This window comes from Salvelinus namaycush, chromosome 24, assembly GCF_016432855.1.
Source record: "Salvelinus namaycush isolate Seneca chromosome 24, SaNama_1.0, whole genome shotgun sequence".
Classification (NCBI taxonomy): Eukaryota; Metazoa; Chordata; class Actinopteri; order Salmoniformes; family Salmonidae; genus Salvelinus; species Salvelinus namaycush.
This window is the reverse complement of record NC_052330.1, coordinates 15,008,877-15,034,211: the sequence shown is the minus strand read 5'-3', so window position 1 is coordinate 15,034,211 and position 25,335 is coordinate 15,008,877. Positions and strand designations below refer to the sequence as shown.

The 25,335-nt window shown below is 46.1% G+C and overlaps 1 protein-coding gene across 1 annotated transcript; it reads left to right on the top strand.

Annotated features, from left to right (window-relative positions):
* The first annotated feature begins 1,600 nt into the window (after positions 1–1,600).
* On the top strand, positions 1,601–24,010 carry LOC120019759 (CAD protein-like). The gene is made up of 42 exons (XM_038963195.1): positions 1,601–2,028; positions 2,922–3,061; positions 3,195–3,324; positions 3,454–3,596; positions 3,818–3,959; positions 4,185–4,356; positions 4,886–5,071; positions 5,581–5,690; positions 5,771–5,913; positions 6,023–6,154; positions 6,615–6,848; positions 7,011–7,232; positions 7,923–8,111; positions 8,673–8,797; positions 8,903–9,036; positions 9,212–9,324; positions 9,424–9,674; positions 9,958–10,204; positions 10,311–10,409; positions 10,630–10,854; positions 12,418–12,600; positions 12,760–12,978; positions 13,151–13,318; positions 13,411–13,593; positions 13,691–13,795; positions 13,925–14,170; positions 14,290–14,371; positions 14,547–14,713; positions 14,868–15,032; positions 15,122–15,253; positions 15,607–15,808; positions 16,652–16,842; positions 17,007–17,243; positions 17,374–17,512; positions 18,754–18,929; positions 19,200–19,274; positions 22,076–22,288; positions 22,458–22,583; positions 22,855–23,010; positions 23,155–23,256; positions 23,340–23,434; positions 23,552–24,010. Exons 1-42 carry the CDS (start codon positions 1,947–1,949, stop codon positions 23,649–23,651), a joined length of 6,681 nt encoding a protein of 2,226 aa, XP_038819123.1. The 5' UTR covers positions 1,601–1,946; the 3' UTR covers positions 23,652–24,010.
* The last annotated feature ends 1,325 nt before the right edge of the window (positions 24,011–25,335 follow it).

Below are 25,335 nucleotides of genomic sequence, written 5' to 3'. Positions count from 1 at the left end.
CTGCGTCGTTCTGCCGCGGACAGGCGTGTGACCCCTACCTCCATGGGTTCAGGCTCTGATCCCGAGTACTCGCCGAAGGAGGGAGAGAAGCCATGAGAATGCTGACGCTCCCGGAGAAGGTTATCCGGGCGGATGGCCATCGCAATGAGTGCGTCCAGGGTCAGGTTGTTGTCCCGACAGGCCAGTACCCTCTGGACCTCCTCGCGCAGACCTCTTCGAATTAGCGTGCAAAGCGCGGGATCATTTCATCCACTGGAAGCTGCTACTGTTCGGAAGGTGAGCGCACATTCAGCAGCCGTCTTATTCCCCTGCTGTAGCTGAAGCAGACGCTGACCCCCCTCTCTGCCTTCCGCGGGATGATCGAAAATGCATTTAAACAGAGCCATGAACCCCTCATAAGAATCTAGCTCCTCCTCTCCTCTCGACAGCTGTAGCCCATTCCAATGCCCGCCAGGTCAGTAGAGAAATAACCTGTTCTCCCCAATTAAGGTGGCACCAAACAAGAGTTTGGTGGCACCTTAATTGGGGAGAACGATCGTGGTAATGGCTGGAGCAGAATAGGTGGAATGGTATCAAATACATCAAACATGGTTTCTATGTGTTTTATGCCATTCGCTCCGTTCCAGCCATTACTATGAGCCGTTCGCCCCCCAGCAGCCTCCACTGCTGCACTGTAGGCGGCAACATTCGAACAATCCCCTTGTTTGAATTGGTCTTAAAATCTTCTTCTTCTGTGAATTTTATATGGGGGTTGGCGACCAACTTTAAGCTGCATTACCACTACCAACTGGACTGGAGTGTGGACCAAAGACAGTGAAGGTCTAAATCCTACCCAATAATCTTGTTTCCCTAAGAAAACCAAATAATAAATTAAATACTACATCCCCTGAAGATTTCCCCAGCAGTTCACTTAATCCTGGCTCTTAAACCCTGTTACTCCTCAAATCTAATAACACTCGGTTCCTTTCCCTCACATATTTCTGGCACTGAAATAGAGGGGCTCCCGAGTGACGTAGCACTCTAAGGCACTGCATCTCAGTGCTAGAGGCATCGATACAGACCCTGGTTTGATCTCAGGCTCTATCACAACTGGCCGTGATCGGGCGTCCCATAGGGCGGCGCACAATTGGCCCAGCGTCGTCCGGTTAGGGGAGGTTTGGCCGGGTAGGCCGTCATTGTAAATAATAATTTGTTCTGAACTGACTTATCTAGTTAAATAAATAAAAATAACATGTTCCACTGTCTCCATCTCCCCCTAACAATGATCACACCTCCCAGTCGATATTTCTCCACCAATTTAAATGTATTATTGAACCTCCTGTGTCCACGTCTTTCCCTTTCTCACTGCGCCTATGGATTTCGCTGACTCCACCTTTTCCTGAATCTTATACAGGTGTCTTCTCTTTCTCTCCATGGTTCTAAAATCCCCTATGGGAAAAATGAATGATGTGAATACAATGAAAACATTTATTACTGTTGCAATAAAATAAAATAAAGGAATATATAAATAAAAAATGAATGATGAAATAACGATTGGAACAATTTCCGTGTTTGACCGCTAGGGTTTATGGGTATTATGACGTTTTCACTGTGGGGTTCTATGTAAACACGGTGAGGTCGCTGAAAAGTTCCACACTGTTAGTGCTGCATGCGGACCTAGCGCACAGTTTTCGGCATACAACATTTCTTCATGTCGTTTTTGACGCTTTATTTTATTTGCAAATAAACCAACACAATAATTTGTCTTCCTTTTAACTTAGCCATTTTTCAAGCAAGATTTTCGCTCGTGCATCCTCATTAGCATCTGGCCAGCGTGTGTTGCACGTGGGCAAGCATTGCGGAACTGAAGCATCGATCAGACAAAAAGCTGATATTGCTTCCCATAATCGAATCGAAGACTGCGTTAAATCTGTACAATTACAGTATTGACAATTTTATTTAAAAAAATGGCAACCCTGATTTTAGAAGATGGGACCACGTTCAAGGGCCGCCTTTTCGGGGCAAATGCGTCAGTGTCTGGTGAAGTTGGTAAGTCGTATTTTATGAGGAGAAAGCTAGTTAGGTCATCGCATTGCAACATCTGTCTAATGTAGTTATGTTGTAATTTATACAGGTATTCTAATGGGTAACGTTAACTACCTATATGTTACCCACAAAGTCAAATTGTATAACTAAACGCAGCTCTATTCACCCAAAACTCTTGCCGGTGTGTGCCTAGTGGTCTTCATGTAACCCCCAAAGTTGCGCGTGCCCTGTAGTAGTATGACCCATAACCTCTGACCCCTTCATTTATTCTTATTTCGGCTAAGAATTTTAGCTAACCCTGTTCCTAACCATAACCTAATTTTCCTAACCTGCTACAAAAAGTCACTTCTGGTCATAGCTGTATTCCACCTAATCAGAACTCAATTTAAGTCAGTTTGAACAACTTATGAACATGTTTCTCCTATATTGTCCTTGCTGTTTATTTATTTTGTATTTTTAACCCTTATTTAACTAGGCAAGTCAGTTAAGAACAAATACAATAATGGCATACCCCGGCCAGACGTGGACGTGCTGGGCCAGTTGTGTGCCGCCCTATGGGACTCCCAATCACGGCCGGATGTGATACAGCCTGGATTCGAGCCAGGGACTGTAGTCTCTTGCACTGAGATGCAGTGCCTTAGATCACTGCGCCACTCGGGAGCCCACCGCTGTACCGTGTCCCATACATTGTAATGGAGATGTAGCTAGCATTAATTTAGATTGTAAGGTCTATTTCGTTCAGTCCACGCGTACTAATAAATGGAACACAGTGCACATTTCCAAAGTTCAAGTTGCATCACCTTTTTCAAAATGTGCCAAATCTGAATTGAAGCACTTCTCACTAATTTGCACTTTGCTATGAAAACTGAAAAGTTGACCTGATGATTGTTTTCCAGTGTTCCAGACAGGCATGGTTGGCTACCCAGAGGCCCTGACTGACCCGTCCTACATGTGTCAGATCCTCACCCTCACCTACCCTCTGCAGGGCAACTATGGAATACCCCAGGATGAGGAGGGGGACTTTGGACTCAGCAAGGTGGGTGGAGTTGGCATGTAGTCAGCGTTTCACAGAAGCGTCCCAACAGAAATAGTGGGTGGAGAACAGTATATTGCCCTCGTTGACCCTAAGCACCTGTTTAAATGTAATGTTCTATTATTTTTCCCCTCAGTGGTTTGAGTCTTCTAAGATCCACGCTGCAGCCCTCATTGTCGGAGAGGTCTCCCAGAACCCCAGCCACTGGAGCTCAGCCATGTCTCTGGACCAGTGGCTCAAAGAGCAGGGCATCCCCGGCCTAGAGGGTCAGTAGAGTTATCATTCTAAACATCCTAGTACTGTATCAAATGTTGTCTGAATATGTGTTTTGATATGTGGTGTCTACAGTAGAGCCTCTACAATAGAGGTTGCAGTTAATGCGCTTGACACTGTAGGAATTGACACCCGTCGTCTGACCAAGAAGATCCGTGAGAAGGGTACAATGCTGGGGAAGCTGGTTGTAGACGGAACGCCCGAGGCCAACGTTCCATTTGACAACCCTGACCAGAGGAACCTTGTCAAGGAGGTGTCCATGAAGGTACGGTGTTGCTATGTTTAAGCTTGACCCTGTCACGCTTTTCTAGTGTTAGGATCCTGAAACTTCCTCAATCAAATGCCAATTGTTTTGTGTGGATTGCATAACACTGAATCTGTAGCTTAACACATTGCAAGTTGGTGAAATGTTTTCTCTCACCACAGTGGATAGGCAGATGCCTAATCCTTCTCAGGGTGTAAGTACCTTTTCTGTCTGTTGAGCAGGAGCCCCGGGTGTTCAACCCCAGTGGTGCTGTCAGGATCACCGCTGTAGACTGTGGCATTAAGTACAACCAGATCCGTTGCCTGTGTCAGAGAGGGGCCTGTGTCACCGTGGTGCCCTGGGATCACCCACTGGACAGCACAGGTTAGTCACAGCTGGTTACTGCACTGGGTTTCATATACGATTCAGAGATTTCTCCCCGTTCCCTTGTTTTGCCTCTTATCTCTCCCCTGCCTTAAGCTTTACCTTGGAGCATCTGACCTGCAAAGTTAGTTCCAGCCATGATGTCATGAAGTTCTATTGTATGTGAAATAGTTTGTATTACAAAATGTATTTTGGCTATGCTGACAAAGTTGTGGTCCTTTTCAGATTTTGATGGGCTGTTCATCAGCAACGGCCCTGGGGACCCCCAGTTCTGTACGGAGACCATAGACAACTTGAGGAAGGTGGTGTGTGTGGACAACCCCAAGCCTGTGTTTGGTATCTGCCTGGGCAACCAGCTTCTCTCCCTCGCCATCGGAGCAAAAACCTACAAAATGAAGTTAGTACAGGGACAGGGCACTACATGGTTGTCCTGACTTGTCACTCCCTCCTCAGGTCTTAAGTTCTGCTTACTGTCTTTGTTTGGTTTCAAAGAGGACAAAGCCAGTGGTGTTGACTGTTTTTGCTATTGTTTGGCCCCCTCCCTCAGATGTCAGTTCTTCCCAGGCCCCTCTTTATTTATCTGGGAGCGTTCTGGTGTGAAATGAGCTTTTCTGCTTAGCGCAGCAGTTTGGACATAGCCTAGTGCATTGCTGGGGTGCTGGAAAGGCCTGGTTTGTTTTGGTAAGACTCCTGGGATTGTTACTTTGTTAGCGTTCCGTTAGTCTCAAGGCCAGATGAGATGCCAGCTTCCTTTTGTCCCTCTGGAATGCCAGTGGAAAGCAGAACAGTTTAGAGGGTTTAAAGCAAGACCTTTGCACTGTGCAGGTGTCAAGTAAGGATTCTGCTGGAGCACTATGAATCTGCATCTAGAATAGAGCTCAACCATTGAAGAATAGAATTTGACTAAAAACACTTGTCTGTTTCAGGTATGGGAATCGTGGCCATAACCAGCCCTGTATCCACAAGGGCACAGATCGCTGTTTCATCACATCTCAGAACCATGGCTTTGCTGTGGATCCCCTGACCCTGCCACAGGGCTGGGACGTGCTCTTCACCAACGCCAATGACCAGACCAGTGAGGGCATCGTGCACAACACCAAACACCTATTCAGGTACCATCTACCAATGGGAACTCATGCGCTGCTTCCAGCCTTTCAACTTGTTTAAAGGCCCAATGCAGCCGTTTCTGGGTAACACTTTAAATATATTAAAATGGGCAAAAATAGATTCTGAGACAAACTTTCTCAAGCAAGAATTTTGCTAGGACTGTCTGGGAGGGGGAAACTATCTGGCAGAGAGGTTTGGAACTCTTTTGTTATTGGTCCATTAACCATTTTACCGCATGGTGACGTCACCGTGGAAAGCCGAAACTCCTGCCAATGCAAACCTCTTGATTAGAAGGTCCTGTGTATATTGTATTTTCAACCAGCAACCATCAGGAAATAACACTGATCAAATGTTTTCACACTTTTACAGTGTTTTCATCAGCTGTTATACAAAACACAGGAAAACAGAATTGACTGCACTAGGCCTTTAATTGGAAAAGATGGTAGACCACAAAATGACCCTCCAAGATACAGGAAGTTGAAAACCAGATATTGTTTTACCCATGTCATTCCAGTGTCCAGTTCCACCCAGAGCACATGGCAGGCCCCACTGACCTGGTCAGTCTGTTTGATGTGTTTCTGGACACAGTCAGAGACCACAAGGAGGGCAAGAGTGGCAAACCAGGTTAGACATGCGTTCATCTCAACTGTTCTTACATATGTATTCCACCTGTAGGGTATAGTAACACCTCTCCCTTCCTCTAGTGAAGCAGAGACTGACAGAGCACCTGACCTATCCTGGATCTACCAATCCGGAGGAATTTGTTCGGCCACGCAAAGTCCTAATCCTGGGTTCTGGAGGCCTCTCCATCGGACAGGCTGGGGAGTTTGACTACTCTGGCTCTCAGGTGAGACACACTACCAACCCCAGTGATGATCCAACAGCAGGTGTTAGGAGCAGTATAATTTAAGAGTATTTGAGCTAATCAGACACTTCTATGTCCAACCCTCCCCCAGGCCATAAAAGCATTGAAGGAGGAGAACATTCAGACTGTGCTCATCAACCCCAACATCGCCACGGTGCAAACCTCCAAGGGTCTGGCTGACAAGGTTTACTTCCTGCCTCTCACCCCGGAGTATGTCACTCAGGTAAGGAAGGCTAATGGAATGGCCACTGCTACCTGTGCCATCCTCCAGTCACTGATTTCTGATCAGTGCTCAACAAGCAAAGCATGTGTATTACATCTCTCAGGTACTCAGAACTGATAGAAGATCAGTAAGGAGCATGGTTGACCTACGGTTGATATTCATTCAATGAGTGAGAACTGACCCTCTGCCCTATTTCGCCTGTCCAGGGGCGGCAGGGTAGGGTAGTGGTTAGAGCGTTGGGCTAGTAACCGAAAGGTTGCAAGTTCAAATCCCCGAGCTGACAAGGTACAAATCTGTCGTTCTGCCCCTGAACAAGGCAGTTAACCCACTGTTCCTAGGCCGTCATTGAAAATAAGAGTTTGTTCTTAACTGACTTGCCTAGTTAAATAAAGGTTAAATGTAAGTCGCTCTGGATAAGAGCGTCTGCTAAATGACTTAAATGTAAAATGTAAATGTCCAGGTGATAAAGAATGAGCGTCCAGACGGGGTCCTCCTGACCTTCGGGGGGCAGACTGCTCTTAACTGCGGGGTGCAGCTGACCAAGAGGGGAGTCCTGAAGAAGTATGCGGTGCGCGTGCTGGGGACGCCGGTGGCTTCCATTGAGATGACTGAGGACAGGAAGATCTTTGTGGAGAAGATGGAGGAGATCAATGAACACGTGGCACCCAGCGAGGCCGCTGTGTCTGTGGAGCAGGTAAGGAGAAGGGCTTGGGACAAATGTCACGCACACTCCTTCTCACACACACATTGACCCATACTGATTGTCACTTGATTGGAATCAGCCTGTTTGACTGTTGTGGGCTTTTGCTTTTTGATGTGTATTTTTATGTGTTGTGGTCTTTTCTGTGTGTCCTAGGCAGTAGCGGCTGCAGAGCGTATTGGCTACCCTGTCCTGGTGCGCTCGGCCTTTGCCCTGGGAGGACTGGGCTCTGGCTTTGCCAACAACAGGGAGGAGTTGGCCTCTCTGGTGACATCTGCCTTCGCCCACACTTCCCAGGTCCTAGTGGACAAGTCCCTGAAGGGTTGGAAAGAGATTGAGTATGAGGTGGTCAGAGACGCCTACGACAACTGTATCACCGTAAGTAGAGGGAAATCACTATGCATATATTTGTTACTATGTAAGTATTATGTACAGGTAACTGCCAAAATAAAGGAAACACCAACATAAAGTGTCTTAATAGCCAGAACGGCTTCAATAGCCCTTTGCATAGATTCTGGAACTCTATTGGAGGGATGCGACACCATTCTCCCACAAGAAATTCCATAATCTGGTGTTTTGTTGATGGATGTGGAAAACGCCGTCTCAGGCGCCAATCCAGAATCTCCCGTAAGTGTTCAATTGGGTTGAGATCTGGTGACTGAAACAGCCATGGCATATGGTTTACATCGTTTTCATGCTAAACAAACCATTCAATGACCACTCGTTCCCTGTGGATGGGGCCAATATCATCCTATCTCGGCATAGCCATGGTAGCCCAGAAAATGGCCTGTCCAGCATTTTTTATACATGACCCTAAGCATGATTGGATCTTAATTGCACCAGCTTTTAATATAATTTGTATCCCTCATTCACTCAAGTGTTTGTTATTTTGGCAGTTACCTGTATATTTGTTACTATACGTTTTTTCAATTTTATTATGCATTTGACTGTTACGGCTGATCTTTAGAGTTTATACGTCATTATTTTTTTAAACGTGAAGCTTCCTTTATCAATCAAGTTGAAAAAGCAAGAATGTGATTAAAGTGTTGAGTGTTTTCTATCCTGTAGGTATGTAACATGGAGAACATTGACCCTCTGGGTATCCACACTGGGGAGTCCATCGTGGTGGCGCCCAGTCAGACGCTCAACGACTATGAGTACAACATGTTGAGGAACACTGCCATCAAGGTCATCAGACACCTAGGCATCGTTGGAGAGTGTAACATCCAGTACGCCCTCAACCCGGAGTCTGAGCAGGTAATGGTCCATACTGACATTGTGATCGTTTATACTAGTGTTAACCCTTCGAAACATCAGTGTTTCCCATAAATTGTGTCCACTGCAAAGAAAATTTATATTTCGGGATGGTTAAATGTTTTCAATGTGAACTTAAACGACTAAAACCAGATATAAAGTATGTAGAAAAGATAATGGAGCTATATATTTTTAAACAAGATCATCTTTGAGAACGTATCACCTAAATAAAAGCTGGACAGTCATGGAGAATCTAAAATGGCATGGCATGGAGCCCCCATTTGATTTTTGTTATAATTGAGTCACTCAGCTAGCATAAGAACACAGCATAAGCATGGCAAAATGTGTAGAATTGCAGGAAATTATATTTAAAACACCAACATTTTGTCTCTGCAACCAAGAGGAGGGCCTCTAAAACCGCACCATTGCCTACGCCCACTGCCCCCCCACCCTAACTTTGTCACTGCTGAAAAAATCTTGGGGGGGAAACGCTGAACGTGTTCTGATATTTTCAAATGTTTATACTGTATAGCAATCATCTAAATCAGTGTTTTTGTGCTGCAGTACTACATCATTGAGGTGAATGCCCGTCTGTCTCGGAGCTCAGCTCTGGCCAGTAAAGCTACAGGATATCCCCTGGCCTACGTGGCTGCCAAGCTGGGATTGGGCATCCCGCTACCTGTCCTCAAGTGAGTTTATTCACGTTTTGTGGCCTGATGTCAGGTTAAGAATTGCATTTTGGCATTGATCTACTAATACCATGGTTCTAACAGGTAATGTTTGTTATTGTACAGGAACTCGGTGACCAACCAGACCACGGCTAACTTTGAGCCCAGTCTGGACTACTGTGTGGTAAAGGTCCCTCGCTGGGATCTCAGCAAGTTCCTGCGCGTCAGCACCAAGATAGGTAGCTCCATGAAGAGCGTGGGTAAGAGGACAAGCACTTTTTATTAATGATCTAATTTGGGAGCAGTAGAGTGCCTTATCTGCCTGCTATCTGTAGGGGCAGATGATTCTACCACCACTCGGGTTGCATTGCAAGTTCACACAAAGGAGTTGGTTGATAGTTGGTTGACACAGTTTTTGTCTGTGACCTTTTGTAGGAGAGGTGATGGCCATCGGCCGCAGCTTTGAGGAAGCCTTCCAGAAGGCTCTGCGGATGGTGGATGAGAACTGTGTGGGCTTTGACCACACCATCAAACCAGTGTCTGACGAGGTAAGCTCACTCAACTTTTTTTCTTTTTTTCTGTCTTTTTCCTCTTGGCTGCATTTTATGTGAACTGTTCTGACATGCCTCTGTCCTGTGGTCTTCCAGGAGCTGCAGACCCCGACAGACAAACGTATCTTTGTTCTGGCGGCTGCTCTCAGGGCAGGCTATACAGTGGACCGCCTTTACGACCTAACCAAGATCGACCGCTGGTTCCTTCACAAAATGAAGAACATCGCGGTCCATGAGAAGGTGCTGGAGTCGTACAACCAGGACGAGAGCGCCATGCCTCTGGAGGTGATGAGGAAAGCCAAGCAGCTGGGCTTCTCAGACAAGCAGATCGCCCTGGCTGTGCAGAGGTAGAGTACTGTGATACTCCTGAGAATGGTAGCCTGTTGTTCACGTTTCAAACATAATTAAAAGTTGAGGCTGGTACATGAAAAACATACAAAATAAATTAGAGATTCTTCATTGATACGATGACGAGTCGGAATGGGACGCAGTCTGTCTGGGTTATGTTTTGTGTTTCTGGGTTCAGTTCCTCAGAGCAGTGAGAGGGGGGGGGGGGGGCTTGGTTTGAAATGTCTGTCTTTAAAATGAACTTGTCTGAACTCTGACCTTTAAACCTATGTCTCTCTCCAGTACCGAGCTGGCGGTGAGGAAGATGCGTCGAGATTGGAGCATCCTGCCTGTGGTGAAGCAGATCGACACTGTGGCGGCGGAGTGGCCCGCCCACACCAACTACCTGTACCTGACCTATAACGGTACGGAAAGCGACCTGGGCTTTGGAGAACCCCATGTCATAGTAATCGGCTCTGGGGTTTACCGCATCGGCAGCAGTGTGGAGTTTGACTGGTGCGCTGTGGGCTGTATCATGGAACTCAGGAAGGTAAGTCGATTTCTGCTTTGTGCAGAATAGCTCGCATTTATTAGAAGAATGTTGAACAAAAGCTGATATTGTCATGATTCTCTGTGTTTTGATGCTTTTTTTTTAGATGGGCTATAAAACCATCATGGTGAACTATAACCCAGAGACTGTCAGCACAGACTACGACATGTGTGATCGTCTCTACTTCGATGAGATCTCCTTTGAGGTAAGAATGCTCAACTGATGGCATAGTCCCAACTCACTTTCAAACATTTTATTTTGTAGTTTTTCATCAAACAATAATCAACATTCAAAAGTCCAAACTTACATGATCTAATGCTTTTATCACCTGAGCAAAGGGCCTCAACACCTCGCCATCTAACCCTGTTTCATGCATGGTATGTTGCCATGACCATAAAGCTCCATTATCTCCTCCTCCCCTCCAGGTTGTGATGGACATCTATGAGATGGAGAACCCAGAGGGAGTGATCCTGTCCATGGGGGGCCAGCTGCCCAACAACATCGCCATGTCCCTCCACAGGCAGCAGTGTCGTATATTGGGCACCTCCCCGGAGTTCATCGACTCTGCTGAGAACAGGTTTAAGTTCTCCCGCATGCTGGACACCATTGGCATCAGCCAGCCCCAGTGGAAGGAACTCACTGAGATTGAGGTCAGCACAGAACAGGGCTTCTAATCCATTTAGAATTTCAAAACAGTAATGAGGAGGTTATAGGTCTTGGTTGCAGATTAGTCAATCTCAAGTTGGATAGAAATTGTGACACACAATATCCCATAATGAAAAAGTAAAAATATGTTTGCAAATGTATTGAAAATGAAATACAGAAATATCTCATTTACATAAGTATTCACACCCCTGAGTCAATACATGTTAGAATCACATTTGGCAGCGGTTACAGCTGTAAAGCTTTGCACACGTGGATTGTACAATATTTGCACATTATTATTTTTTAAATTCTTCAAGCTCTGTCAAGCTGGTTGTTGATCATTGCTAGACAGCCATTTAAGTCCTGCCATAGACTTAAGCTGATTTTTAAGTCAAAACCGTAACTAGGCCACTCAGGAACATTCAATGTCGTCTTGGTAAGCAACTCCAGTGTATATTTGGTCTTGTGTTTTAGGCTACTGTTGTCCTGAAAGTTGAATTGGTCTCCCAGTGTCTGTTGGAAAGCAGACGGGACCAGATTTTCTTCTAAGATTTTGCCTGTGCTTGGCTTTATTGTATATTTAGTAAAAACATATATTTTATTTTATCCTACAAAACTCCCTAGTCCTTGCTGATGACAAGTATACCCATAACATGATGCAGCCACAATCATGCTTGAAAATATGAAGAGTGGTACTCCGTAATGTGTTGTTGGATTAGCCCCAAACATAATGCTTCGTTTTCAGAACAGAGGTTTTTTTCTTGACACATTTTTTGCAGTTTTACTTTAGTGCCTTATTGTAAGTAGGATGTATGTTTTGGAATATAAAAAAAACATTCTGTACATGCTTTTTTCTTATCACTCTGTCATTTAGGTTGGCATTGTGGACGAACTAAAATGTTGTTGATCCATCGTTAGAAGAAAACTATCACAGCCATTAAACTGTGTAACTGTTTTAAAGTCACCATTGGCATCAATGTGAAATCCCTGGGCGGTTTCCTTCCTCTCCGGCAACTATCTTTATAGTGACTGGGTGTATTGATACACCATCCAAAGTGTAATAACTTCACCGTGCTCAAAGGGATATTCAGTGTCAGCTTTTTTTCTGCCAATAGATGCTCTTTGCGAGACGTTGGAAAACCTCCCTGGTCTTTGTGGTTGAATCTGTGTTTGAAATTCACTGCTCGACTTAGGGACCTTACAGATAATTGTATGTGTGGGGTACAGAGATGAGTTAGTCATTAAAAAATCATGTTAAACACTTATTGCATACAGAGTGAGTCCATGCAACATTATGTGACTTGTTAAGCATTTTTTTCTCTCCTGAACTTATTTAGGCTTGCCATGACAAAGGGTACTGATTGCCTCGAGACGTTTCAGATTTGCATTTGTAAAAATGTCTAAACATAATTCCACTTTGACATTATGGGGTTGTGTGTGTGTAGGCCAGTGACACAAGCAAAATTTTAAATTCACGCTGTAACACAACAAAATGTGGAAATAGTCAAGGGGTGTGAATACTTTCTGAAGGCACAGTATGTTATATTGTATCCTCCTCTCCTCCCCAGTCAGCCATGAAGTTCTGTGAGACTGCGGGCTACCCCTGCCTGGTGCGTCCCTCCTACGTGCTGAGTGGAGCGGCCATGAACGTGGCGTACACAGACAGCGACCTGGAGAAGTACCTTAGCAGCGCTGTGGCCGTGTCCAAGGAATACCCCGTGGTCATCTCAAAGTTCATCCAGGAGGCCAAGGTACGACTTGGGAAATTCTTTATTACTTAGATTGAAATGCCTCCCTGCTTTGTCATTTAACGGGATAATTCACTTATTTTCAATTTGCAAAAAACTATCCATGATGGCTCCTTTAGTCAACTATAGTCTGGACCTGACTGGCGTCTCTCTTTGTTCCAGGAGATAGACGTGGACGCGGTGGCGTGCGACGGCGTGGTGATGGCCATCGCTGTATCGGAACATGTGGAGAACGCCGGGGTGCACTCTGGGGACGCCACCCTGGTCACACCCCCCCAGGACATCAACCAGAAGACCATGGAGCGTATCAAGATGATCGTCCATGCCATCGGACAGGAACTGCAGGTCACCGGGCCTTTTAACCTGCAACTCATCGCTAAGGTAAAGTCTAAAGGACAGTTTTTGTTTTTGGAGTTTCAAATCAGCGGTTGACAAACAATAACATGCCAAACAGAATGTCACCCACAACCATACAAGTATGTTTCTGTTCCCTGTGGGATTTCCAATGGCTGTCCGGTTGCCTTTAATTGCAACAAATGTGTTTTCTGGACAGGATGACCAGCTGAAGGTGATCGAGTGCAACGTCCGTGTCTCCCGCTCCTTCCCATTCGTCTCAAAGACTCTTGGAGTGGATCTGGTCGCCCTGGCAACGCGCGTCATAATGGGAGATAAGATGGAGCCCGTGGGTCTGATGAAAGGAGTGGGCATCGTGGGCGTCAAGGTAACCAAACTGAGGAGTCCACAACTGTAAAATAATCCAGTTGAATTATTGTTTCACCGATCATACACCAACTTGGATATGTTGTCTCTTAGGTCCCCCAGTTCTCGTTCTCTCGTCTTGCCGGAGCTGATGTGGTGCTGGGGGTAGAGATGACCAGTACTGGGGAGGTGGCCTGCTTTGGAGAGAACAGATACGAGGCCTATCTGAAGGCCATGCTCAGCACAGGCTTCAAGATCCCCAAGAAGAACATTCTGCTGTCAATTGGCAGTTACAAGGTACACTAGCCTGACTATAATACAAAGAGCTAAATGTTTTCATGGAAATTCATTTTGAGAGGCCAGCAGTACGTAAATATTAATTGTATCTTTGCAGAACAAGAGTGAGCTGCTGCCTACTGTTCAGGCGCTGGAGAGTCTGGGCTATGACCTGTATGCCAGTCTGGGGACTGCTGACTTCTACACTGAGCATGGAGTCAAGGTACATCACATCTAGGATGAGAGTGGGCTCCTCTCAACAGGATCCCAGAATGAGCAATTTTCAATTCACAACATCATTTTCAATTTACTTCCTGAATTTGACCGAATTGTTATGTTTGGTCTCTTTCAGGTGATGGCGGTGGACTGGCCATTTGGGGAGGAGGAGAGCGACTGCCCCAACAAGGACAAGCAGAGGAACATCTTGGAATACCTGGAGGACCACCACTTTGACATGGTCATCAACCTCTCTATGAGGAACTCCGGAGGCCGACGCCTCTCCTCCTTCGTCACCAAGGGTTACCGCACCCGCCGCATGGCCATCGACTACTCCGTGCCCCTCATCATTGACATCAAGTGCACCAAGCTGTTTGTCCAGGTAGGTTAGTTAGGGGGCTATGATGGGATGTTAGCCACTGCTGATGTTTGACGTAGCTGTGTTGATTCTACATAGATTGTTGACTGTCCTGATTGAAGCATGTGCTCCTGTAATTGTAGGCGCTGCGTCTGGTTGGCAGCTTCCCGCCCGTCAAGACTCACGTGGACTGTATGACGTCACAGAAGTTGATTCGCCTGCCTGGTAAGCAGTAAGGCTTGGGCTGTGCTAAAAAGTAAAGTCTGTTCATTTCAAATATAAGCACCTTGTTTTCTTCCTGTATTTGGACAATACATGATAGCTCCTTCAGTCAACCTGTGGAACTGCAGTGTTTCTGAACAGTACTCATCGAGTCCCCTCCCCCTGTCCCCGGTACCAGGTCTGATAGATGTGCACGTCCACCTGCGGGAGCCGGGTGCCACCCACAAGGAGGATTTCTCCTCGGGCACAGCGGCTGCCCTGGCAGGGGGCGTCACCATGGTATGTGCCATGCCCAACACGGCACCTGCCATAATCGACCCCAGCTCCTTCGCCATGGTCCAGAAGGTAATGAGAGGATAGTCATTAAGACATTTACCACTGGATATTTGAAATTAGTCTGTTCCAAAACATTAAATTATGCCTATTTATAAAATGGGCCAAATCAGTACCTGAGGGTTTACTCGTGAGCTGTTCCTCTGTTTTGTCCCTGTCGTCTTAGCTTGCCAAGGCAGGGTGTCGGTGTGACTATGCCCTTTACGTCGGAGCGACTTCAGACAACTCCACCATCTTGCCCTCCATCGCTAACTCCGCCGCTGGGCTGAAGATGTATCTGAACGACACCTACTCCACTCTGAAGATGGACAACGTCTCAATGTGGATGGAGGTAGGTATCAACTGAATGAGGTCGTTGATAGATCGTTCACATTGATCTGTTTGAGCTGACCAGTTGCGCTTTCTCTTTGCGTGAACTAGCACTTTGAGAAGTGGCCCAAGCACCTGCCAATCGTGGCACACGCAGAGAAGCAGACTGTGGCAGCCGTCTTGATGGTGGCCCAGCTGTACCAGAGAGCTGTACATATCTGCCATGTGGCCAAGAAGGAGGAGGTAAGATGGCCGCCTGGAACATCACATACAGATATAGCACTGCTTTGCCTTGATGTGTTGCCCGTTCATTGTCTCCAGGGCGAATGAGGTGTCAATCGAGGCACGCAGAAACCTTGTAGTTGTGGTTTTTTGGGAAGGAGTCCTCACTGATTGCTTTCATTAAGATGAACTGCAAGAACACACACCTGTAGCTAGAGGGAAAAAACCATCAAACAAATTAGCTTTGTGCCATTTGAAGTGATTCATTTTAAGACCAACACATCAGAACACACATAAGATAAAGAAAGAACCATGTTTTCTGTTCTACTAGTATGTAATGAATTGGCATCTATTCCACCCTTCACTTCCCCCAGATCCTGATCATCCGTGCAGCCAAGCAGAAGGGCATCCAGGTGACGTGTGAGGTAGCACCCCACCACCTCTTCCTGTGTGAGGAGAACGTGGTGGACATTGGGGACGGCCGGGCACAGGTCCGCCCCATGCTGGGCACCAGGGAGGACATGGAGGCCCTCTGGGAACACCTGGACATCATTGACTGCTTCGCAACTGACCACGGTGAGTAGGGCTACACCATAAATCCATTTTTATAGTTTACTCCGTTTGTCATATTGTCATAAGTCAATTCATGCAGTCAAAAGATGTATCAAAAAAAAAGAACAATGCTGATTTTCACTTTGCCTCTTTATATAAATCCACATGTTTTCGGTATTATACTATTAGTTTGTGTAGCTATTTATCTCTCTGCAAAACACTAGTTAGTCTGGGCAAGCTGCTCATGTACCTACCACAGAAGGCTGCTGAGGGGAGGATGGCTCATAATAATGGCTGGAATGGTATCAAACACATGGAAACCATGTGTTTGTGTTCTATTCCGTTCCAGCTATTAATGAGCCCGTCCTCCCCAATTAGCTGCTAATACTAATCGCTAATAAGCTACTTAAAATGTGCTGTCTAGCAAACGTTAGCCCTAATACAGGCTGCTACTAGTAGTGGGGTAGATCGACATGCTTGTGCAACGGCATGTTCTGAATCAGATGAATAGAAGAAGCATATTCTAAAATCTTTGTCAATGTAACATCTATTCAACTGTAATTTGGGTCCCCTGGGAAACACTGACCAACACTCCTACCTGGCTTTAAAAAAATGTGCTGTCTTGCCAAACAGCACTGTATTCCAAGTTCCTACTTTATTACAACCATATAATTTCTCTCATTCCTGATGTTTTTGATCTGTAACGCAAGTAAAATATATATATAGATTATTTTATTTTTGTCCATATCGTGAAGCCCTAACGGTGAGGGCTCCGTTAACCCTTACTTGTTTTTTATCACACAATTACAAGATGAGTGTTGTCATACAACAGTTCTGATATTTCTGTGTGTTTTTGCTAACTAACAGCCCCCCATTCAGTGGAGGAGAAGAACTCAGAGAAGCCCCCACCAGGTTACCCCGGCCTTGAGACCATGCTGCCCCTTCTCCTCACCGCCGTCAGCGATGGGCGCCTCACCATCGACGATATCATCAAGCGCCTGTACGACAACCCCCGCAAAATTTTCTCCCTTCCCGCACAGGCCAACACCTATGTAGAGGTAGCTACAGGCACACACCAACGAGCGTTTTTAACCATGTAAAATGGGCAACATGGCAAGGATTTATATCCTTGGGTTTCCACGTTGAAATACAAAGAGGAATTGAAAAGATGATCAATGTTTTGGCTTTTCAAGAACATTCTAGACCTGCTCTCTCCCACCAGGTGGACCTGGAGCAGGAGTGGGTCATCCCCAAACACATGCAGTTCACCAAGTCCAAGTGGACGCCCTTTGAAGGCATGAAGGTGAAAGGCAAGGTCCGCAGAGTGGTGCTCAGAGGAGAGGTGGCCTACATCGACGGACAGGTGCTGGTCCCGCCTGGCTATGGGGAGGATGTGAAGACTTGGCCTGCACCCATCCCCCTCCTCCAGCCCCCTGAGCCAGTGAAAGAAATCCCAAAGGTACAGTCCCACCCCTTTCAGCTCCGGCCAGTCACGTTAGTGTGCGGATACAGTAATATGTGCTTATGTAGCATACTAGCAAGCATTGTCTGTGGCACTAAGGTTGTTGTGTGTCTTTTGTGTGTGGCAGACCCCAGAGCACCCCCGGCTGACCCCTCCATGTGAGGGCATCCGTACATGCGCCCAGAGTCCTCGCCGTTCCGCTGGGGACGGGCGCTACATGCTCCCGCCTCGCGTTCACAGGTCCTCCGACCCAGGCATGCCCCCAGGTACTACAGCCTCAATATTTTCTCTTGCCTAACTGAGCTCTTGCTTGTGGTGGCAAAGTGCTGTGTGAATGTCCGTTTCAATAAATGGTATATTCAATGTCCATTTACAGGTTTTAGGACGATGCACACAAAATGGCACTTGGATGTCATTGGTAAACCTTTTAATCTATCTCTGAACCAACTGATCATGTGATTTCTAAGCGCACCTTATATGAAGCGTTTGAGAAAGCGAAGATCGTATAACGAGTGATTCCACTGTCTCTACTATAGGCTGCATGGTCATCATGACAGATTGATTGGCTGAGTACATTTGCTGATTAAATGAAATGTCTAAATCTAGGGCTCCACCTATAGCTCACTCTGATGCTAAAGACCTGGGACTGTGCTTTATCGATGGATACAAGTGTGTTGCTGAGATGGGAATGAAGGAATTAAAAGCCTTGTTTTGGTTGGCCATTTGCTATGCTCTTCACCCATTACTAAAGACTGTATGATCACAGCCCCTATCAATGATGGAAGTTGTTTGATTCTCACATTTATTAAGATGAACTGTCTTTGTAAGAAACAATGGATTGAAGAAATGACGCTCAGTGCTGTATCAATCTCAAACGTATTTATAACCCACTAACGTTGGCTTTGATTGTCACTACACTGGCTAATTGCTGTAGCATTGTCTAAATACCACCGTTTTGTATCATCTCTCTAACACTTGTGTTCTAACGTTTTGTCATGAAATTCTAAGCAGCTGAAGATTCAAGGGCGAGAGCATTAAGAAGAGCATTTGAAGAAGGTTTCAGAGAAGGTTTGAAGCTTGACGTAGCTCAGCTGTTACGCATAATACATTTCCTAGCTCTGCTATCGTTAAGGCTGTTTGGTGTAATATTCTGGCAGACCATTTCAATGGAGTTATACTGGTAGCTGCTTTGAATACCTGTATGTCATGGAATACTTGGTTGTAGAGATTGCTAGAAAAAGTTTGCAATTCTGTTCCTTCTCATTAGTTGCTGCACTACCCATGTCGCTTTGCTCTGAGCCGACTGCTTTCCTAATGCTTGGATTGCTTTGAAAGAAAGCGCGTTGAAATATGGTGTAATCAATGCTTTTCAGGTGTTTGTTGTGTTTCATCCTCAGGAAATAGAAAAGACTGCAATCCTTAAGAGACTTTGCTAAAATAATTAATATTCACAAGTGTTTGATTTTTCCTGTGGTATTTGAAGCGTTTCGTGTTCCTCTGTCCCCAGAGATGGCCCCTGCAGCTGGGGACAGTTACAGCCATCCCCCTCCCCTGGCCAGGATCCTGTCCCCTCGGGCTGAGGCAGCGGCAGGGCAGCCCCTGGCCCACCTCCAGACCTCCCCAGTGCTCCACCCCCTAGTGGGACAACACGTCCTCTCTGTCAGGCAGTTCAGCAAGGAACAGGTACTCTACACCAGTGTTTCCCAACCCTGGTCCTCAAGTAATCCCAACAGTATACATTTTTACTGTAACCTGATTCAACTTGTCAACTAATCATCAAGCCCTCAATGAGTTGAAGGAGGGGTTTGTTAAGGGCTACAAAAAAAACTGTACTGTTGGGGGGAACTGGAGGACCAGGGTTGGGAAACGCTGCTCTACACACATAGCCAGGGACATTATTTACTAAAGAACTTTTATAAATATATATATTTTTCTTCTAACTCTTTATTTCAGATCTCTCACATGTTTAACGTGGCCCATACTCTTCGCCTGATGGTTCAGAAAGAGAGAAGCCTTGACATCCTGAAGGTAAGAATTCTTTCCTTTTTGTTTAAAACTCTGATTAATCTAAAGAACAACCGTGTGAGTATTTCTGTGATTTGTCACAGTATAAATTGCAGGAGAGAAGCTCATTTCAGAGTAGCCGGTCAGGCCGTTCCATTAAGTCCAGTGTTGAGTCACCCAGGGTTTGAGTAATCTGCAGGACTTCCGGAGGCAGCGTAGTTCTTCCTGAGCCATAGTCCTTCAGCTTAAACGTACAGGAGCAGGTGTGTTGTATAAAATAACAACAAAACAACTACCGGAAATGATTACTCACATAGGAGTTGATGACATCACCTGATCTAGAATGGAATACAAGCAACACCTGCCACCTGTGTGCATCTATGCCTAAAGATCTCATAAAACAAGTTTTCTGAATGTCTCAAGGTGTGCCACTGTTAGTAAATCTCAGTTGTAAGAATATATTCTGCGGGGGGGAAATTATATATATTATCTTAGCAAAAAATAAATGTCCCTTTTTCAGGACCCTGTCTTTCAAAGATAATTCGTAAAAATCCAAATAACTTCACAGATCTTCATTGTAAAGGGTTTAAACACTGTTTCCCATGCTTGTTCAATGAACCATAAACAATTCATGAACATGCACCTGTGGTACAGTCGTTAAGACACTAACAGCTTACAGACGGTAGGCAATTAAGGTCACAGTTATGAAACTTAGGACACTAAAGAGGCCTTTCTACTGACTCTGAAAAACACCAAAAGAAAGATGCCCAGGGTCCCTGAACATCTGCGTGAATGTGCCTTAGGCATGCTGCAAGGAAGCATGAGGACTGCGGATGTGGCCAGGGCAATAAATTGCATTGTCCGTACTGAGACGTTTAAGACAGCGCTACAGGGAGACAGGATGGACAGCTGATCGTCCTCGCAGTGGCAGACCACGTGTATCAACGCCTGCACAGGATCGGTATATCCGACCATCACACCTGCGGGACCGGTACAGGATGGCAACAACTGCCCGAGTTACACCAGGAACGCACAATCCCTCCATCAGTGCTCAGACTGTCAGCTATAGGCTGAGAGAGGCTTGACTGAGGGCTTGTAGGCCTGTTGTAAGGCAGGTCCTCACCAGACATCACTGGCAACAACGTCGCCTATGGGCACAAACCCACCGTCGCTTGCCCAGACAGGACTGGCAAAAAGTGCTCTTCACTGACGAGTCGCGGTTTTGTCTCACCAGGGGTGATGGTCGGATTCGCGTTTATCGTCGAAGAAATGAGCGTTACAGAGGCCTGTACTCCTGGAGCGGGATCGAGGTGGAGGGTCCGTCATGGTCTGGGGCGGTGTGTCACAGCATCATCGGACTGAGCTTGTTGTCATTGCAGGCAATCTCAACGCTGTGCATTACAGGGAAGACATCCTCCTCCCTCATGTGGTACCCTTCCTGCAGGCTCATCCTGACATGACCCTCCAGCATGACAATGCCACCAGCAATACTGCTCGTTCTGTGCGTGATTTCCTGCAAGCACCGGATGTCAGTGTTCTGCCATGGCCAGCGAAGAGCCCGGATCTCAATCCCATTGAGCACGTCTGGGACCTGTTGGATCGGAGGGTGAGGGCTATGGCCATTCCCCCCAGAAATGTCCGGGAACTTGCAGTAGCCTTGGTGGAAGAGTGGGGTAACATCTCACAGCAAGAACTGACAAATCTGTTGCAGTCCATGAGGAGGAGATGCACTGCAGTACTTAATGCAGCTGGTGGCCACACCAGATACTGACTTACTTTTGATTTTGACCCCGCCCCCTTTGTTCAGGGACACATTATTCAATTTCTGTTAGTCACATGTCTGTGGAACTTGTTCAGTTTATGTCTCAGTTGTTGAATCTTGTTATGTTCAAATATTTACACATGTTAAGTTTGCTGAGAATAAACGCAGTTGACAGTGAGAGGACGTTTCTTTTTTTTGCTGAGTTATGTATATAACGCAACATTTTCAGATTTTACTGAGTTACAGTTATACGGAAATCAGTCAATTTAAATCAGTTTATTAGGCCCTAATCTATGGATTTCACATGACTGGACAGGGGTGCAGACATGGGTGGGCCTGGGAGGGCATAGGCCCACCCACTGGGGAGCCAGGCCCAGCCAATCAGAATGAGTTTTTCCCCACAAAAAGGCTTTATTACAGACAGAAATACTCCTCAGCAACCACCACCCCTGATTCCGCAGGTGAAGAAGCCGGATGTGGAGGTTCTGGGCTGGCGTGGTTACACGTGGTCTGCGGTTGTGAGGCCGATTGGACGTTGCTGCCCAATTCTCTAAAATTACATTGGAGGTGGCTTATAGTAGAGAAATTGACATTAAATTCTCTGGCAACACCTCTGGTGGAAGTTCCTGCAGTCGTCATGCCAATTGCACGCTCACTCAACTTGAGACATGACAAAACTGCACATTTTTAAAGTGGCCTTTTATTGTCCCCAGCACAAGGTGCACCCGTGTAATGAACATGCTGTTTATTCAGCTTCTTGATATGCTATACCTGTCAGGTGGATGGATTATCTTGGAAAAGGAGAAATGCTCACCAACAGGGATGTAAACAAATTTGTGCATGAACTTTGAGAGAAATAAGCTTTGTATGTGTATGGAACATTTCTGGGCTTTTTTGTTTCAGCTCATGAAACATGGGACCAACACTTTGCATGTCGTGTTTATATTTGTGTTCAGTGTAGAAATGCTGTGTGCCCTGAAATGCCTGAATGCTGTGCTCAGATGGATCTGGTGTACGCTAGTCTGTATTCTTCGTCTTAGACCCCTGTGTGTTACTCTCTCAGGGTAAGGTGATGGCATCCATGTTCTACGAGGTCAGCACGCGCACCAGCAGTTCGTTTGCAGCGGCAATGCAGCGTCTGGGTGGCTCCGTGGTCCATTTCTGTGAGGCCACCTCCTCGTCGCAGAAGGGCGAGTCTCTGGCGGACTCGGTCCAGACCATGAGCTGCTACGCTGACGTCCTGGTGCTGCGACACCCCACGCCAGGGGCCGTGGAGGTGAGCAGCGGTGTCGATACGCCGCGTTACAACTTCACTTGAACGCTTGTCATGTTCATTAAGGCAAGATATTCTGAGAGAACACTTTGAAAAAGTGAACCTTGTTGTCAGTTTGAGTGAGAAGATGTACTTGCTCTGCTGTATCCGACTTGTTTATTTCCACCTGTAGTCTGCAGCGAGGCACTGCCGGAAGCCGGTGATCAACGCTGGGGACGGGGTTGGGGAGCACCCCACGCAGGCCCTGCTGGATGTATTCACCATCAGAGAGGAGCTGGGTACGGTCAACGGCATGACGGTGAGACCTCAACACACCCATCTCCCCTTCAGGGATGATGGTCATGTCTTCGCAGCAGTACTAGTGCTAATACCAATTTAGAAGTGTAAACAGCGCAGTATTTTTATTTTATTTTACGGTAATGCAAACAGAAAGCTGTAAGATCTGGAACCTGACTTTGTATGTTGTGATGGCAGCCTGCCTTTTTTAAGTTAACATAGCCAATGCCCAATGGCCCTCCAGGCTTCATCCAGGTATCCTGACTCTTGTCTCTCTCGATGTCTGTCTGTAGATCACCATGGTAGGGGACCTGAAGCATGGCCGCACAGTTCATTCCCTGGCCAGGCTGCTCACCCAGTACAGGATCACTCTGCGCTACGTCGCCCCAAAGAATCTCCACATGCCCTCCGAGATCATTGACTTTGTGGCCTCCAAAGGCATCAAGCAGGTGGGTGGATCGCATGGTTTTTTTGTGGTAAAGCTGATGGCTCTATCTAAATCTTAATGGCACTGCTGCTGGTATGTAGGTGTCCTTCACATATCGAATGCACTACATAAAGCGCTAAACTACTGTATGTCCTTGTGACTGCAGGAAGAGTTTGAGAGCATTGAGGAGGCCCTGCCTGACACTGACGTCCTCTACATGACCAGGATTCAGAAGGAGAGGTTTTCCTCCGAGGAAGAGTACAAAGCGGTAAAGATGGGATGGGGTTTCACTAACCTGTGAGGCCTTAGTGTTTGATCAGTGCTAAAATCCCTTGTTTTGTTTTTCTCCAGTGCTTCGGTCAGTTCATCCTCACCCCACACATCATGACTGGAGCGAAGAAGAAGATGGTGGTGATGCATCCTCTACCGAGAGTCAATGAGATCAGGTACGGATGTTCCCCTAGATTACAACGCATCTCTCTTTATTATACTTCCTTTGATTCACTAATGTTCGCAGTCTTAAGCGGGATGATTTGGTTTCATGTTGACTTTCTCTCTTGCAGTGCGGAGGTGGACACTGATCCTCGTGCTGCCTACTTCCGGCAGGCTGAGAACGGCATGTACATCCGCATGGCCCTCCTGGCCACTGTGCTGGGCAGATGATCGGTAGATAGTTGGACACACCCCACTGTTGGGATTGCGAGAGCAATATGGACCAAATGTATTAAGGTCTCAGTAAGAGTGAGGGGGCACTACTGGTGATCACAATGATGAAACCGCTCCAACAGTCTATATACAGTCACATGTTTAGTGTGTACTCCTCTTCAACCCTGGTATTTCTCCCGGAATGAATTAGTATTATCACTTAACAACAATTACTGTTCCATGTTACAGATATCAGTATGTAGTTCATAGAATACTTTATTTTTGTATCACTGACTGGAGTCGTCTGGTGTTGATTGTATGATTTGTTGGACTCTTTTTAGGTGTTTTATAAATAATAAAATGTGAATGGTTTTGTAGATGGTGTTTATTTGATTAACTACAGGACATTAAGCTGTTATCATGTAAATGTTTAGTGAATGGTTCTACCCAGGTGTGTATTCATTAGTCTGTTGCTAAACCTACACATAATCGATCAAGATGGCGAAACGCAAGTACAGGGGCAAAGTAGAGGAGCAATCACGGATTACAAATAGAAAGCCAGCCACATTAGCACACATCAACGCCGACCTACCGGATGAGCTAAACACCTTTTTCTCACGCTTCAAGCACAACGACTGAGCTGCCGGTCTGCACGAAGGACGTAAGAAAGTTTTGCCTACTGCCCTGACCGATCCACAGACGACGCAATTGCCATTGCACTGCACACTGCCCTCACCCACTTGGACAAAAGGAATGCATATGTGAGGATGCTGTTCATTGACTACAGCTCAGCCTTCAATACCATAGTGCCTTCTAAGCTCACGGCCCTGGGACTGAAATCCTCCCTATGCAATTGGAACCTGGACTTCCTGACGGACCGCCCCCAGGTGGTGAAGGTATGTGTTCTAGCACATATTTGCATATTTCTGTTAAATACAAACCCTTTGACCCAAGAAGGTCTGTGGTGTTGTTGGTGTCCTAAATGAAATGTATAAAATATACAGACCACAAATTACAATTGGCTATACTTAAACTCTTTAACATACTCAGCTTTGGCATCTTCTCCAATATTTGGGACCAAAGACTGATAAACCCAATCCACAAAAGTGGAGCCTAATTTTACCCCAATGACTAATGTGGGATATGTCAAAAGCAAACTTGGGAAAATCCTCCGCATTAACAGCACACTCGTGCATTTCCACAGGGAAAACAATGTACTGAGCAAATGTTAAATTGGATTCTTACCAAATTACCGTACAACAGACCATGTATTCATCCTTCACACCCTAATTGACAAACAAACCAAAACTAAGGCGAAGTCTAAAACATACGACATAAAATCCCTGTACACAACAAGTATGCGGTTAAAATTGGCAAGATCCACAGGGCTATGGGGTGAGACGATGCAGCTTGAACATATCAACAGATTGGCAAGATCCACAGGGCTATGGGGTGAGACGATGCAGCTTGAACATATCAACAGATTGGCAAGATCCACAGGGCTATGGGGTGAGACGATGCAGCTTGAACATATCAACAGATTGGCAAGATCCACAGGGCTATGGGGTGAGACGATGCAGCTTGAACATATCAACAGATTGGCAAGATCCACAGGGCTATGGGGTGAGACGATGCAGCTTGAACATATCAACAGATTGGCAAGATCCACAGGGCTATGGGGTGAGACGGATGCAGCTTGAAC